The following is an 18,483-nucleotide window of genomic DNA, read 5'->3' as shown; positions in this document are numbered from 1 at the left end:
GGAAAAAATCAATGCTATCTTGAGCATCAGGAGAAAACTTCCGGAGGACAGGGAGCATTAAGAATTTATATTGCCAGAGAAGTAAGATAGACCCTTCAGATGAAAGAAATCACACTAATAATGGAATGAAGCTGAATATTAACATATTGTCTATGGCTCGTGGAGTCATGAAAGAAAGTGGAAAATACTTTGAGTGAGGAAGGTAAAAAACAAAGGGTGCAGACGAATTCGAGGCAATTCATAATGTTGAATTCAATTTCAAACCATGTCCTAGAGAGCCTCTTTAGTATCTTTACTAGGGGAGTGTTGTGATGAGAGTATAGTTCTAGGAAAATTAGCCTGAGAATAAAGAATCTTATAAAAGGAAGATAAATTGCAGATAAATGAGAGGAGTGGAATTAACAAGACAAGGGTCAAAGGAAGCCCTGTTGGCAGGAGGAGTGGAAAGAAAGGGAAAAGTCTAATAAATATTTATCAGGAAAAGAGATATTATATTGATCTAGTGTGGCAAATGAAGGAAAAGAAGGAACTGATATGGTCTCAAGTTTTCTAGACTAGGTGATTAAAAATTATGATATTTTCCTTGACCACAGTAGACACTGAGGTGGTTTTTCTTTGAGGTCTTTCTTTTTCTAAGAGTTCTGACTTTGCATTTGAGAGGACAATGACATATCTGAGTGAAGATGTCCTATAAACAGTTAAAAATTTTAATTTGGGCCTTGAGTTGGAGGGAATAGCTGATGATAAAGAGTTTTGAAAACACAAACATGGGCATCTTCTATAGTGACTCCATGAGCACACATAAGTTAACTGACTTATGAAAAGAAAAGAGCTTTTAGGAGATACCCACAGTGAAGGAATTGAGGGTGATGAGAAAAGGAGCTGAGCAGAAAACTCCTCAAATAAAAGAAAAAATGAAGAGAAAGAAAAGTTCCATATTACCCAAGCAATCTACAGATTCAAAGCAATCCCTATAAAAATTCCAATGATATTTTTCACAGAAATAGAACAAACTATCCTGAAATGTGTATGGAACTGCAAAAGACCCCAAAAAGCCAAAGCAGTCTTAATAAAGAAGACCAAAGTTGGAAGCGTCACACTCCCTGATTCCAAACTATATTGCAAAGCTGCAGTAATCAAAACAGTATGGTACTGACATAAAAACAGACACATAGATCAATGGAACAAAATAGAAATCCCTGGAAAGAAACTCACACATATACAGTCACTTAATTTATGACAAAAGAGCCAAGAATATATAGTAGGGAAAGGACAGTCTCTTCAATAAATGGTGTTGGGAAAATTGGACAGCCACCTGTGAAAGATTGATACTGGACCACTATCTAACACCATACAAAAAATTAACCCAAATGGATTAAAAACTTGAACATAAGCCCTGAAACCATAAAATTCCTAGAAGAAAACATAGGTGATAAGCTCCCTGATGTCAGTCTTTGCAGCAATTTGTTTTTATTTGACACCAAAAGCAAAGGCAACAAAAGCAAAAATAAACACACGGGACTACATCAAGCTAAAAAGCTCTGCACAGCAAAGGAAACCATCAACAAAATGAAAAGGCAACCTACAGAATGGGAGAAAATATTTACAAATCATATAGCTGATAACGGGTTAATATCTAAATATATAAAGAACTCATACTACTCAATAGCAAAAACAAAAACAAAAAAACCACAAAACAATTTTAAAATGGGCCAAGGACTTGATTAGACATTTTTCCAAAGAAGACATACATGAAACGGGTACATAAAAGGGTGCCCAACATCAGTAATCATCAGAGAAATACAACTCAAAACCACCTGTTGGAATGGCTATTATCAAAAAGACAAGAGATACGTGTTGATGAGGATGTGAAGAAAAGGGAACACTTGTGCACTGTTGGTGGGAATGTAAATTTATGCAGCTACTATGGAAAACAGTATGGAGGTTCCCCAAAATATTAAAAATAGAACTACCATATGATCCAACTATTCCAACCCTGCATATTTATCTAAAGAAAACAAAAACACTAACTTAAAAAGATATATATACCCGCATGTTCATTGCAGCATTATTTACAATTGCCAGTATATGGAAATAACATAAGTGTCCAAGGATGGATGAATGGACAAAGAAAATGTGGTATGGAATATTAACTGGTCATAAAAAGAAGGAAATCTTACCACTTGAGATAATGTTGATCGACCTTGAGAACATTATGCTAGAGAGTCTACTTTGATTTGAGTCCTAATTTTGCCACTAGTAACATCTAGTCTTAAGCAAATTGTTTAGTCTCTTTGAGCTTATTTATCTGTGAAATGAGTCAGTAATAGCTATCTTATAGTATCCTAAGAATTAAATGAAGAACCTGGGTAAAAATCCCTAACTTTGCTGGGCACATAGCAAGCACTCAATAAAACTAAGTTCTTTTCCTGTCTCTTCTCCCACACGAAGATAGGTGAAATCATATTATTAATGTTTATTTAGTTACATCCTGTCTCATTCCAAGCAATATGCTAAATTACGAGAGATAAAATACCTAGGGATAAACCTACCTAAGGAGGCAAAAGACCTGTACTCTCAAAACTATAAGATACTGATGAAAGAAATCAAAGATGATACAAACAGATAGATATAGTGGGTTCTTGGATTGGAAGAGTCAATATTGTCAAAATGACTATACTACCCAAGACAATCTACAGATTCAATGCAATCCCTATCAAATTATCAATGGTATTTTTAACAGAATTAGAACAAAAAATGTTACAATTTGTATGGAAACACAAAAGATCCGGATTAGCCAAAGCAATATTGAGAAGGAAAAATGGAGCTGGCAGAATCAGGCTCCCTGACTTTGGACTATACTACAAAGCTACAGTAATCAAGACAGTATGGTACTGGCGCACAAAAAGAGAAATATAGATCAGTGGAAAAGGATAGGAAGCCCATAGGTAAACCCACACACCTATGGTCAACTAATCTATGACAAAGGAGGCAAGAATATACAATGGAAAAAAGACAGTCTCTTCAATAAGTGGTGCTGGGAAAACTGGATAGTTACATGTAAAATAATGAAATTAGAACATTCTCTAACACCATACACAAAAATAAACCCAAAATAGATTAAAGAGCTAAATGTAAGACTGGATACTATAAAACTCCCAGAAGAAAACAGGAAGGGAGATTGGTTCGAGATGGTGGAGTAAAAGGACGTGCTCTCACTCCCTCTTGCAAGAGCACCGGAATCACAACTAACTGCTGAACAATCATCAACAGGAAGACATTGGAACTCACCAGAAAAGATATCCCACATCCAAAGACAAAGGAGAAGCCACAATGAGATGGTAGGAGGGGCGCAATCACAATAAAATAAAATCCCATAACTGCTGGGTGGGTGATTCACAAACTGGAGAACATTTATACCACAGAAGTCCACCCACTGGAGTGAAGGTTCTGAGACCCATGTCAGGCTTCCCAACCTGGGGGTTCCGGCAACAGGAGGAGGAATTCCTAGAGACCCAGACTTTGAAGTCTAGCAGGATTTGATTGCAGGACTTTGACAGGACTGGGGGAAACAGAGACTCCACTCTTGGAGGGCACACACAGAGTAGTGTGCACATCAGGACCCAGGGAAGGAGCAGTGACCCCATAGGAGACTAAGCCAGACCACCTGCTAGTGTTGGAGGGTCTCCTGAATAGGTAGGGGGGTGGCTGTGTCTCACCATGAGGACAAGGACACTGGCAGCAGAAGTTCTGGGAAGTACTCCTTGGAGTGAGCCCTTCCAGATCCACCATTATCTCCACCAAAGAGCCCGGATAAGCTCCAGTGTTGGGTTGCCTCAGGCCAAACAACCAACAGGGAGGGAACCCAGCCCCACCCATCAGCAGACAAGCAGATTAAAGTTTTACTGAGCTCTGCCCACCAGAGCAACATGCAGCTCTACTCACCACCAGTCCCTTCCATCAGGAAACTTGCACAAACCTCTGAGATAGCCTCATCCACCAGAGTGCAGACAGCAGAAGCAAGGAGAACTAGAATCCTGCAGCCCATGGAACAAAAACCACATTCACAGAAAGATAGACAAGATGAAAAGGCAGAGGGCTATGTATCAGATGAAGGAACAAGATAAAACCCCAGAAAAACAACTAAATGAAGTGGAGATAGGCAACCTTCCAGAAAAAAAATTCAGAATAATGAGAGTGAAGATGATCCAGGACCTCACCTCAGAAAAAGAATGGAGGCAAAGATTGAGAAGATGCAAGAAATGTTTAACAAAGACCTAGAAGAATTAAAGAACAAACAGAGATGAACAATACAATAACTGAAATGAAAACTACACTACAAGGAATCAATAGCAGAATAACTGAGGCAAAGAACGGATAAGTGACCTGGAAGACAGAATGGTGGAATTCACTGCTGTGGAACAGAATAAAGAAAAAAGAATGAAAAGACATGAAGACAGCCTAAGAGACCTCTGGGACATTAAACGCAACAACATTCGCATTATAGGGGTCCCAGAAGGAGAAGAGAGAGAGATAGGACCTGAGAAAATATTTGAAGTGATTATAGTCAAAAACTTCCCTAACATGGGAAAGGAAATAGCCACCCAAGTCCAGGAAGTGCAGAGAGTCCAATACAGGATAAACCCAGGAGAAACACGCCAAGGCACATAGTAATCAAATTGGCAAAAATTAAAGACAAAGAAAAATTATTGAAAGCAGCAAGGGAAAAACAACAGATAACATACAAGGGAACTCCCATACGGTTAGCGGATTTCTCGGCAGAAACTCTACAAACCAGAAGGGGGTGGCATGACATATTTAAAGTGATGAAAGGGAAGAACCTACAACCAAGATTACTCTACCCGGCAAGGATCTCATTCAGATTTGATGGAGAAATCAAAAGCTTTACAGACAAGCAAAAGCTAAGAGAATTCAGCAACACCAAAACAGTTCTACAAAAAATGCTAAAGGAGCTTCTCTAAGTGAGAAACACAAGAGAAGATAAGGGCCTACAAAAACAAACCCAAAACAATTAAGAAAATGGTCATAGGAACATACATATCGATAATTACCTTAAACGTGAATGGATTACATGCTCCAACCAAAAACACAGGTTTGCTGAATGGATACAAAAACAAGACCCATACATATGCTGTCTACAAGAGACCCACTTCAGACCTAGGGACACATACAGACTGAAAGTGAGGGGATGGAAAAAGATATTCCATGCCAATGGAAATCAAAAGAAAGCTGGAGTAGCAATTCTCATATCAGACAAAATAGACTTTAAAATAAAGACTATTACAGGAGACATAGAAGGATACTACATAATGATCAAGGGATCAATCCAAAAAGAAGATATAACAATTGTAATTATTTATGCACTCAACAAAGGAGCACCTCAATATATAAGGCAAATGCTAACAGCCGTAAAAGTGGAAATCGATAGTAACACAAATATAGTAGGGGAATTTAGCACCCCACTTTCACCAATGGACAGATCATCCAAAATGAAAATAAATCAGGAAACACAAGCTTTAAACGAAACATTAAACAGGATGAACTTAACTGATACTTATAGGACATTCCATCCCAAAACAACAGAATACACTGTCTTCTCAAGTGCGCACAGAACATTCTCCAGGATAGATCACATCCTGGCACACAAATCAAGCCTCAGTAAATTTAAGAAAATTGAAATCATATCAAGCATCTTTTCTGATGACAGCACCGTGAGATTAGAAATCAATTACAGGGAAAAAATGTAAAAAACACAAAAACATGGAGGCTAAACAATAGGTTACTAAAAAACCAAGAGATCACTGGAGAAATCAAAGAAGAAATCAAAAAATACCTGGAGACAAATGACAATGATCACGCGATGATCCAAAACCTATGGGATGCAGGTTCCTTTACACCTAAAGGAACTAGAGAAAGAAGAACAAATAAAACCCAAAGTCAGCAGAAGGAAAGAAATCATAAAGATCAGAGCAAAAATAAATGAAATAGAAACAAAGAAAACAATAGGAAAGATCCATAAAACTAAAAGCTGGTTCTTTCAGAAGATAAACAAAATTGATAAACCATTAGCCAGACTCATCAAGAAAAAGAGGGAGAGAACTCAAATCAATAAAATTAGACATGCAAAAGGAGAAGTTACAACAGACACCGCAGAAATACAAAGCATCGTAAGAGACTACTACAAACAACTCTACGCCAATAAAATGGACAACCTGGAAGAAACGGACAAATTCTTAGAAAGGCATAACCTTCCAAGACTGAACCAGGAAGAAATAGAAAATATGAACAGACCAATCACAAGTAATGAAATTGAAACTGTGATTAAAAATCTTCCAACAGGGCATCCCTGGTGGCGCAGTGATTGAGAGTCCACCTGCCGATGCAGGGGACATGGGTTTGTGCCCCGGTCTAGGAAGATCCCACATGCCACAGAGCGGCTAGGCCCGTGAGCCATGGCTGCTGAGCCTGTGCATCTGGAGCCTGTGCACCACAACGGCAGAGGTCACAACAGTGAGAGGCCAGCGTACCGCAAAAAAAAGAAAAAAAAAGATACTACAAAAAAGAAAATTACAGACCAATATCACTGATGAATATAGATGCAAAAATCCTCAACAAAATACTAGCAAACAGAATCCAATAACACATTAAAAGGATCATACACCATGATCAGGTGGTATTTATCCCAGGGATGCAAGCATTCTTCAATATAGGAAAATCAATCAATGTGATACACCATATTAACAAATTGAAGAAGAAAAACCATATGATCATCTCAATAGATGCAGAAAAAGCTTTTGACAAAATTCAACACCGATTTATGATAAAAACTCTCCAGAAGGTGGGCATAGAGGGAACCTACCTCAACATAATAAAGGCCATATATGACAAACCCACAGCAAACATCATTCTCAATGGTGAAAAACTGAAAGCATTTCCTCTAAGATCTGGAACAAGGCAAGGACGTCCACTCTCACTGCTATTATTCAATATTGTTTAGGAAGTCCTAGCCATGGCAATCAGAGAAGAAAAAGAAATAAAAGGAATAGAAATTGGAAAAGAAGAAATAAAACTGTCACTGTTTGCAGATGACATGATGCTATACATGGAGAATCCTAAAGATGCCACCAGAAAACTACTAGAGCTAATCAATGAATTTGGTAAAGTAGCAGGATACAAAATTAATGCACAGAAATCTCTTGCATTCTTATACACTAATGATGAAAAATCTGAAAGAGAAATTAAGGAAACACTTGCATTTACCATTGTAACAAAAAGAATAAAATACCTAGGAATAAACCGACCTAGGGAAACAAAAGACCTATATGCAGAAAACTATAAGACACTGATGAAAGAAATTAAAGATGATACAAACAGATGGAGAGATATACCATGTTCTTGGATTGGAAAAATCAATATTGTGAAAATGACTATACTACCCAAAGCAATCTACAGATTCAATGCAATCCCTATCAAATTACCAGTGGCATTTTTTACAGAACTAGAACAAAAAATCTTAAAATTTGTGTGGAGACACAAACGACCCTGAATAACCAAAGCAGTCTTGAGGGAAGAAAACCGAGCTGGAGGACTCAGACTCCCGGACTTCCGACTATACTACAAAGTGACAGTAATCAAGACAATATGGTACTGGCACAAAAACAGAAATATAGATCAATGGAACAGGATAGAAAGCCCAGAGATAAACCCACACACCTATGGTCAACTAATCTATGACAAAGGAGGCAAGGATATACAATAGAGAAAAGACAGTCTCTTCAATAAGTGGTGCTGGGAAAACTGGACATCTACATGTAAAAGAATGAAATTAGAACACTCCCTAACACCATACACAAAAATAAACTCAAAATAGATTAAAGACCTAAATGTAAAACAAGATACTATAAAACTCTTAGAGGAAAACATAGGAAGAACACTCTCTGACGTAAATCACAGCAAGATCTTTTTTGATCCACCTCCTAGAGTAATGGAAATAAAAACAAAAATAAACAAATGGGACCTAATGAAATGTACAAGCTTTTGCAAAGCAAAGGTAACTACAAACAAGACAAAAAGACAACCCTCAGAATGGGAGAAAATATTTGCAAATGAATTAATGGACAAAGGATTAATCTCCAAAATATATAAACAGATCATGCAGCTCAATATTAAAAAAACAAACAACCCAATCAAAAAATGTTTAAAAAAAAATAGCCAGAATACCTAAATGGACATTTCTCCAAAGGAGACATACAGATGGCCAAGAGGCACATGAAAAGCTGCTCAACATCACTAATTATTAGAGAATTGCAAATGAAAACTATAATGAGGTATCACCTCACACAAGTCAGAATGGGTATCATCAGAAAATCTACAAACAACAAATGCTGGAGAGGGTGTGGAGAAAAGGGAACCCTCTTGCAATGTTGGTGGGAATGTAAATTGATACAGCCACTATGGAGAACAGTATGGAGGTTCCTTAAAAAACTGAAAATAGAATTACCATATGACCCAGCAATCCCACTACTGGGCATATACCTAGAGAAAACCATAATTCAAAAAGACACATGCACCCCAATGTTCATTGCCACACTATGTACAATAGCCAGGTCATGCAAACAACCTAAATGCCCATCAACAGACGAATGGATAAAGAAGATGTGGTACATATATACAATGGAATATTACTCAGCCATAAAAAGGAACAAAATTGGGCCATTTGTAGAGATGTGGATGCATCTAGAGACTGTCATACAGAGTGAAGAAAGTCAGAAAGAGAAAAACAAATATCGTATATTAACACATATATGTGGAACTTAGAAAAATGGTACAGATCAACTGGTTTGCAGGGCAGAAATTGAGACACAGATGTAGAGAACAAACATATGTAGAGAACAAACATATGGACACAAAGGGAGGAAAGCCACGGTGGCGGGGGGGTGGGATGAACTGGGAGATTGGGATTGACATGTATACACTGATGTGTATAAAATGGATAACTAATAAGAACCTGCTATATAAAAAAATAAATAAAATTCAAAAAAAAAGAAAACATAGGCAGAACACTCTTTGACATAAATCACAGCAATATGTTTTTGGATCATCTCCTAGAATAATAGAAATAAAAACAAAAATAAGCAAATGGGGCCTAATTAAACTTAAAAGCTTTTGCATAGCAAAAGAAACCATAGACGAAATGAAAAGGCAACTTACAGACTGGGAGAAAATACCTGCAAACAATGCTACCGACAAGGCATTAATTTCCAAAGTATACAAACAGCTCATATAGTTCAATATCAAAAAACAACCCAATCAAAAAATGAGCAGAAGATCTAAATAGACATTTCTCCAACGAAGGCATACAGATGGTGAATAAGCATGTGAAAAAAATGGTCAACATCACTAATTATCAGAGAAATGCGAATCAAAACTACACTGATGTATCACCTCACACTGGTTAGAATGGCCATCATCAAAAAGTCTACAAATAACAATGCTGGAGAGGGTGTGGAGAAAAGGGAACCCTCTTGCACTGTTGGTGGGAATGTAAATTGGTACAGCCACTATGGAGAACAGTATGGAGGTTTCTTTAAAAACTAAAAATAGAGTTACCATATGATCAAGGGATCCCACTCGGGGGCATATCTGGAGAAAACTGTAATTTGTAAAGACACATGTGCCCTAATCTCACTGCAGCACTATTTACAATAGCCAAGACATGGAAGCAACTTAAATGTTCATTGACAGATGAATGGATAAAGATGTTATACCCATTTGCAGCAACATGGATGGACCTAGAGATTATCATACTAAGTGAAGTAAGCCAGACAGAGAAAGAAAAATATCATATTGATACCACTTATATGTGGAATCAAAAAAAAAAAAAGGAAAGAAAGAAAAGATAAATATGAACATATTTACAACATAGAAATAGACTCACAGACATAGAAAACAAATTTATGGTTACCAAAGGGGAAAGAGCCAGGAGGGATAAATTAAGAGGTTGGGATTAACATATACAGACTACTATATACAAAATAGATAACCAACAACCAACCTATAGTTTAGCACAAGGAACTATACTAGATATTTTATAATAACCTATAAGGGAAAAGAATCTGAAAAAGAATAGATATATGTATAACTGAATCACTTTGTTTTACACTGAAATTAACACAACCTTGAAAATCAGCTATACTGTACTTCAATTTTAAAAAAAGACTCAAAAAAAAAAGCTAATGAAATTAGTGAAGTTGTCCACTTAACGGAACAAAATTCTTAGCAAGTCTTCTTTGATGTCAGTCTACCAACCATGATTTTGCAGTGAAATTATCAGCAGAACAAAGAAGGGAGTATATATTTAAATATAGTAATTTTCTTAATTATAAAGGCCTTTGATTTATAAATATATCAAATTCTTCGTAGACTAACTAACCAACTTGATAGTTTGTCATATAGATGTGATTTAAATGAAATTACATAATTCATCATTAATAATTCTCATTCCTTACTCTATAGTGGAGATTTTTCTCTGTAAAATGGAAGGTAATGCTCAGTTTGATAAAAATTTCTTTTAGTAATAATAAAATTATTAACTATCTTGAAAGAAAAAATAAAAAAGAAAATGACACCTTAACTAAGATTATACATGATTTGGTTGTTACCATAGAGATGTGCAGGGAGTCTTGTAATACACTGTATTTAATTTAATCTTTAATATTATTTTTCTAATTTGCAGTTTCTGTAACCTCACCACTATATTTGCAATAGAGACCTTTGGAGTGATTCCCAGGTAACGACTGGTGCCTGATCAGTCTTTAATGAGGGAAGTTGTAAAGGATACGGTGGCAGCTAAAAAGGAAACAGATGTCTCCCCTATCTTCCTGGGACACTAATACTTCTGTCCTACACGTGACATCCTAAAAATTGTATGTATCTACTAAACCAGGGATACAGCAAGTAGGAATTCCTGAAAATTGTTGCTGCAGTTGGGTCGCCTTTTGTTCATCCCCCTCAACAGCCATTGTCTTCCCAATCAAAAGCGTCTTTCAACTCCACCTAAGGGCAGATGGTAGACTGCAGCAGTGGGGACAGGGAGAGGACAGTGGCTGTGCCCCAATGACCCTGAGTCAGCCCTTGACCACTGGCCATCATTCCAATACATACAGGAAACGGGTAGTAAAGGCATTTCTCTGGACTCAGCTTTAGTTTCCTTGGAGAGCAGAGTGAAAAGTCTTAATACAAATGTTGGGATGGCAGATGACTCTACTTCTCTGTGCTGTGTTTTTATTTTTTTGTTTGTTTTGGAAAATGTTAAACAAGAGTGGACCACAAACACTTAAGTTACTTATGGCCCTACTCTAAATATTACTGACTCCTCAATTTTTTATGCTAATCGGAGGTTAATGGTGTGAATAATCTGCAAATGAGATAAGCCATGCCTGGTTTCTAGGAAACTTTAGGAAACATGCATAGCCTTTCTGCAGCAACTTCTCTTTCTCATTAGATTTGTATGTTTGATTTAGATGAATATTAAGAACATACATCCACCCAAGTATCCACCAACAGAAGGGGGAGTTGGTGAGTTAGGGAGGAGAGGAGGGAGTAAAGGGGGATCTCACCTATTTGCCCCAGCTCACCTCCCAGTAGCTGGATTTTTCTTTTTAAACATACAACTTATGTATTTATTTGGCTGCGTTGAGTCTTCATTGCTGCACGCAGGTTCTTCTCTAGTTGCGGCATGAGGGGGGCTACTCTTCATGTGGTGCACAGGCTTCTCATTGCAGTGGCTTCTCTTGTTGTGGAGCACAGGCTCTAGGTGCACAGGCTTCAGTAGTTGTGGCACGCAGGCTCAGTAGTTGTGGCTCGCGGGCTCTAGGACCTTCCCAGCTTGTTAATTCAACTACACCTGATACAATTCTTCTTCATCCTCGTTGGGACCTCCACCTCTACTTTCAATCTCTCCTTTTTGACCTCCTATTTCCTTACATTTCAAACAAAGTCTATTATTTCAATAACATTTTCTAGTATTCTCTTACCTTTCTGGAATTTGGCACTCCCTCTGGCAAGCCCCTAACTACCTTCTTTCTTTGTGATTATATCTGAGCAGCCCCGTAAAGAAAGTTACACAACAGGGCAAATTGATCACCAACTTCAAATACATCGCCAACACTACCTGGAAATCTTACTTTCTTTCTCTGGTCAACCAGTGTTTCCACTTTCCATAACAACTGCTTCAGACCTTATCTAATTAGTTTGCTCCTTGGACCTCCTTTCCTTAACAATCATCAAATGAACTTTTTTTTCACCTTTACAGAGAAATTAGAAGCTATCAGACAGGAAATTAGAAGACATCAGACCTTTATTTCTGATTCCAAACATATAAACCAACTAATATCTAAACCCATTCTCTCCTCTTTCTATCCTTCTACATCCTCTTTAAATATAATTCTTCTACCTATGCCTTGAACCCTATTCCTTCCCACTTTCTAAGGAAAATTCCAAATCAATTATTCCATCTCTCTTCTATATATTCAACTTTCCCTCACAACTAGATCCTTCCAATAGGCTTTTTTTTTTTTTTTTTTTCGGTACGCAGGCCTCTCACTGTTGTGGCCTCTCCCTTTGCGGAGCACAGGCTCCGGACGCGCAGGCTCAGCGGCCATGGCTCACGGGCCCAGCTGCTCCGTGGCATGTGGGATCCTCCCGGACCGGGGCACGAACCTGTGTCCCCTGCATCGGCAGGCGGACTCTCAACCACTGCGCCACCAGGGAAGCCCCCAATAGGCTTTTAATCACCCTCAAGTTTTTTAAGCAAATAAAACAACAACAACTATATCCCCTTCCAGCCACCACCTTTTTGCAAGATCAACTCCTTATAAGGCTTGTTTACTCTCATACTCCTCATTTCCCTATATTCCATCCCTATTTTGCTAATCCATCCAGCCTGCTTTCTCTGTCATACCTTCACCAGTTACTTCTCATTAGAATAGCTTTGACCTGCACTAAATCTGTTTGGTACTTTCTTATATATTCTGTCTCTCTGTTGAAATTCTCACTTTCCATGCATTGTTCTCCTGACTTCACTGAGCATCTTTATGACCATTATTTTGAACTCTATCAGGTCAATTACTTATCTCCATTTCATTAAGGTCTGTTTCTGAAGTTTTATCTTGTTCTTCTGTTTGGAATGTATTTCTCTGTTTCTTCATTTTCCTAGATTTTCTGTGTTGGTTTCTATGCAATAGATAAAAGAGCCACTTCTCCCAGATGGAACTTAGTGTTCAGCCCAGCCCTAGCTGTCGTTTGTCTTTTAAACCGTTGTGATTGTCCAAGCTGCCTTCTTAGTTCTTAGTGTCTCCCAGTAGTTGAGGGTGTACCAACACCTGTTAGTGTCCCAAAGAGGAGGATCTCAGTCAGAACCTAGATGCAGCCTGGCTGGAAGCTGGACCCTCAAGCAGCAGCTTTTAAAGTATGCATGTAGGCCTCTTTCAGAGAAAGACCAGAAGATTGCCTTTCTTTCTCTTCCCTCTGTGCTGAACGCTAAGGGAATAGCCAGTTAAGAACAGTTGTTATAGTCCTGTGGGACTATAACAGGTGTGCTCAGGTGCGTCTCCCTGAGCAGCAGCTGTAGAAACTGGAGCATCAGAAGTATGCACAACATCATTTCAGGGAGATACCAGTGACCTGGGGAGAGGCAGAGGGAGAGCGCAAAGATGGCGTCTGCCAGCTTCCCAGTCTCTGCAGAAGATTGCAGTTGGCCCCTAGATTTGTGTTATATTAGGAGACTAAACCTCAGATTTCAGCTTTTTACGCGCCGGCTCAGCGGCCATGGCTCACGGGCCCAGCCGCTCTGCGGTATGTGGGATCTTCCCGGACCGGGGCACGAACCCATGTCCCCTGCATTGGCAGGAGGACTCCCAACCACTGCGCCACCAGGGAAGCCCTCAGCTTTTAAGATAAGCAACTAGGTCTCTTTCATGGAAAGACAGGAGATGGGCATTTCAGTCTGTGAGCGGGGAGTGAGAGGGGGGGTTAGCCACCAAGAGTTCTCAGGATCCCGTTTGTTTGCCACAGCCTTGTGGGTCTGATGGATGAAAGCCTAGCTGGCTTTCAGAGCTAGGGGTTTGGGGGTCCCATCCCTCAGGTGGAAGTTTTAAAAGTTGGGGTACTGGGTATTGGATCCAAACTCCTTAGGGTGAAGCTAGGATTTGTGAGTTCCCTCGTCATTGTATGTTGCTCTGCTGGGGCTAGGAGTTTGGGTGAGATTGTGCCTCAGTCTCTCCCACTCGTTTTTACATGAGTGGGTTTTTCTCATTCACCCAATGTGTAGGAGTTGCTCAGCTAGTTTCTGGATTTCTTTCAGAGGGAGTTGTTCTATATGCAGCTGTAGGATAGGTGTGTCCATGGAAGGAGGTAAGTTCAGGAGGCTCCTTTGTCACCATCTTGAGCTGCAACTGGCCTACACTAAATCTGACAGATAGTTTTCAGTCCACATTTTATTTGAGCTTCCATTAGTGTTGACTTTCCCTTTGGCTGCCATATTGCTCTATAGGTTTTCCTAGCCTTCTGTAGCCATTCTCTCTCTCTCTCTAGTGAAGACAGCCTCAACGTATATCACCAGCCATTAAATGTTGACCTTCCTTAGGGTTCAGTCCTGGTTTTCTGAGCTGCTCATTCTGGCAAGCTCATCCATACCCATGATTTCAGTTAGTATCTATAAACACACAACTCCCAACTCATATCTCTAGCCCAGTCCAGGGCCATATATCCCACTCTCTACTTAACCTCTTCTCTTAGATATCTCAAAGACTGGTCAAACTGGACATGGCCAAAAATGAACTCATGATCTTACCACCCATTCCCTTACCCCATTATTTGTACCACTGTAAAACTAACTTATCAAGGTAATTGCATTCAGCCCTATGAATTGTCATTGCACAGCTGAAGCAGAATTCATTCACATAGGCTGTAATGTGAATGGTGCCCTCTGGAGTTGAAAAATATGGCGACTCTATTTTCCAATGTTCCCTCACTCAGGAAATAGCACATCAAACTGTACAAGCCAAACACCTAGCAGTCAAAAATGAAAAACAAAAACCTAGGGATCACATTCATTTTTTTTCTCTCTCTCTCTCCTCCAGCTCATCCAGTCACTGCCTCCCATTCATTTAACCTCTTAAATTGCCCTTAAATGAATCCACTTCTTACCAAACCCATCACCACCACACCACTTTAATCCAAGTTACCATTATCTCTGATCCAAATTACTGCAATAGACTCATAATGCTAATTTTAGTAGCTTAAAACCCTTAAGTTTCTTTCCTTAAAATGGGAACTTCTTAACATGGCCTACAAGACCTTTTCTGCTCTAGCCTGTACCTATGTCTCCAGTCTCATCTTGCATCATATGCCTCTCATTTTCTCAGCTCCAGACCTATCAACCTCCTTTCAATCCCCAGTCTTCTCCATACTCTGTTCCATAGCAGGAGCTTTGCACATGCTATTTCCTCTATTTGGAATCTCTTCCTTCCCCTCTTTACCTACTTAACTTTACCAACTCCACTTCTATTTAATTCTTCAAATTTTAGAATAATTTTCTTTTCCCCATGGGGTCATTTCTTGGCCAATTCACCAGGCTAAATCCTGCTATAGTAAGCTTTCATTGCATTGTATACCTCTCCTACTTAGTTTTTATCACAGGTTCAATTTTATATTTATTTTCTCATTATCTGATTAATGATTATGTCCCCACTAAAATGTAAGCTCTCTAAGGATGAAGACCATATCTATTTTTACTCATTATTGTTTTCCCAGCACCTAGCACAGTACTTGGCATATATCAGAGGGTTTATTAAGTCAGTTAATTAATTTCTAAGAAGGAAATTATTCACTAGAGCTAGATTAAGCTTGTATCCACAGAGGAGGAAGGTCAGACTAATGAGACTGGGGAACTGGGGGAAGTGTAATACTGCAAACAAATACATATGGTTTAGAAGGGAACTAAAAACTAAATTCAGGTACCAAGACACCAAATAAAAAACAGCACAGTGTTTGGCTTAAGAAATAAATCTACTCTGATGGGAGGAACATGAGGTGAAGAGGCAGATGTCTGGATCCCAGCTGAAAGTAGTATCTCATAAGTGTACACACACACACATACCTGGTTGACCCTCATGTATCTCAAATTTGATATGTCCAAAAGTAAACCAACCGTATTCACACATACCCTCTAAAGTGTCCTTCCCTGTGAATTTCCTATGTCAGTGAATGGTGCTACCATCCTCAGAGTCACCTCATCCCCAAATTTAGGAGACATCCTTTATTCTAACATATTTCTCAAACCCCACATCTTAACAATCACCAAGATCAATCCAATCTAACTTCTAAATATATCTTACTTCTATCCATTTCTACAGCCAGTAATTAAGTAAAACTCTCACCATATTTGGTTATTACAAAAACCTCATAACTGGTTTTCTCCCTCCACACCCATGAGTCCCATTCATCCGTTCTTCACACTACAATCAGAATCATCCTTCTAAAATGAGAATGCTATATCACATGTCTGAAACTCCCTCTTGCCCTTAGACTAAAATTCATACCCTGTAGCTTGATGAAAGCTGTCTTTCTCACCTTGAGCAACCTATGATTCCTCATCTCTAACCACTGAGCCCACCACCTAAATTCTAATCACATTAAACTAGTTTTAGTTCCAGAATGTCTGGGGCTGATCTTAAAGTTTTCTCGTGCTTCCACGTCTTTGCAAATGCATCTCCCTTTGCCTAAAATGTTATGCCCGCTTTAGTCTTCTTCTCCACTCCCGGACATTTCTATCTAAATAGCTCATACTAATAATCCTAATCCTATCTAGCTAACTCTTACTTTATACTCAGTTCAAAAGTCAACTCCAGGCTTCCCTGGTGGCGCAGTGGTTGAGGGTCCACCTGCCGATGCAGGGGACACGGGTCCGTGCCCCGGTCCAGGAAGATCCCACATGCCGCGGAGCGGCTGGGCCCGTGAGCCATGGCCGCTGAGCCTGCGCGTCCAGAGCCTGTGCTCCGTGACGGGAGAGACCACAAGAGTGACAGGCCCGCGTACCACAAAAAAAAAAAAAGTCAACTCCACTGGAAGTTCTTCCTGATGCCTGGCTTCCATAGAGCTTTATACTTCCTTCCTTCTCTCATTATATTGATCAGTCACACAGTCTATCTTCCTCCCTGGTCAGACTCAAACACTAAGAGGTAAACATCTTGAGGGTAGACAAGATGTCTTATAAATCTTATTAGTTATTAACAGAGAACAGTGGCATAGCAGCTAGCTGTTCAAAAATTATTTGACTAAAAAAATTAACAACCGAAGTGAACAATGACTTCTAATGATTTTTCTTTTCTTATTTCAGTCCAAGTGCTTACATGGTTGCAGCTTTCCTCTTTCTCCTGATGCTACTGTTCTGCAGTATTCTTGTTCTGAGCTACTTTCACTATTTGAGGATTTATAGAGAATATATTTATGAACCACTGCACAAATCTGAAAGAAAACAAAAGAATAATTAGAAAAATGAAAGTTTATTTACTATGAATATATAGTAAGAGTGTGTATATATACTCATTGAGAGTGTGTGTGTTTGACCAAGAAATACTAAGTATAAGCTCATAGTAAGTATCATCAAATTCAAAATCTCAAATATGTTCTTAAATTACCCAAAATAGAAATATTTTAATATAATATGCATGTTATTAAATTAATCCTTAATGTGTTCACTTTTATCTTAAGGTAGTCTGTATACTCTTACATGGCTTTAAAAAAAATTAAAAAGTTTAAAAACCACCTAAGTTTGGCTATTACAATCCTTCCTAAGAATGAAAGTAAATTTTTGAAAATATATTTAAATGTGTCAAATATTATTATTTTGCAAAACACTTTTCATATGAACCTTATATGGCTGTAGTTAATTTATGTATAAAAGACTTAATAAATATGTGAATTTAAATAGTCTGTCAAAGGTATTTCAGAAGTTTTTCTAATGGTAGATTCACATATGAAATATAACTTATCATATTGAAAATAGGAGGCTAATACTCTGTCTTAATTTTAAGTTTTCAAATTTGATTTTGATGTTCAAAATAAGCTGTTTAACTTGTCTAAATGTGACCACAGCTTTCTAAGCAATTAGTATTTGAACAATCAAGATCCACCTAGAGGAGAAGCAGCAGGAGATTTTGTGTGTGTTTGTGTGTGTGTGTGTGTGTGTGTGTGTGTGTGTATAAAGAGATTTATTTAAAAGAATTGGCTTATGGGGAGGAAAAGCCAGAGATACATGGTGTGCTGAGCTTTAGCTGTGCTGGGCCCAGCCAGGGCGGTGGTATCCTAGTTCATGTTCTTCACTCCCTCATTGAACTTTATTTAATTTCATAAATTGGCTCCTTTCCCCTCACCAAAAAAGAAAAAAAGAAGAAAAAAGAA

At 38.6% G+C, this 18,483-nt stretch overlaps 1 protein-coding gene across 1 annotated transcript in view; it reads left to right on the top strand.

The window, feature by feature from the left end:
- Nucleotides 1-17,794, top strand: part of CATSPERE (catsper channel auxiliary subunit epsilon) — a 249,588-nt gene extending 231,794 nt beyond the window's left edge. The window contains exons 21-22 of the mRNA XM_022579421.2: nt 10,757-10,810; nt 17,420-17,794. Of these exons, the coding sequence (XP_022435129.2) occupies nt 10,757-10,810; nt 17,420-17,573 (208 nt within the window). The 3' untranslated portion in view covers nt 17,574-17,794. The remainder of the gene's footprint in view (nt 1-10,756; nt 10,811-17,419) is intronic.
- The last annotated feature ends 689 nt before the right edge of the window (nt 17,795-18,483 follow it).

This window comes from Delphinapterus leucas, chromosome 1 (genome assembly GCF_059928025.1).
Source record: "Delphinapterus leucas isolate spDelLeu-1000000601 "Yukka" chromosome 1, BTC_Dleu_Yukka2, whole genome shotgun sequence".
Lineage (NCBI taxonomy): Eukaryota > Metazoa > Chordata > Mammalia > Artiodactyla > Monodontidae > Delphinapterus > Delphinapterus leucas.
This window is presented reverse-complemented; position numbering and strand designations above follow the sequence as displayed.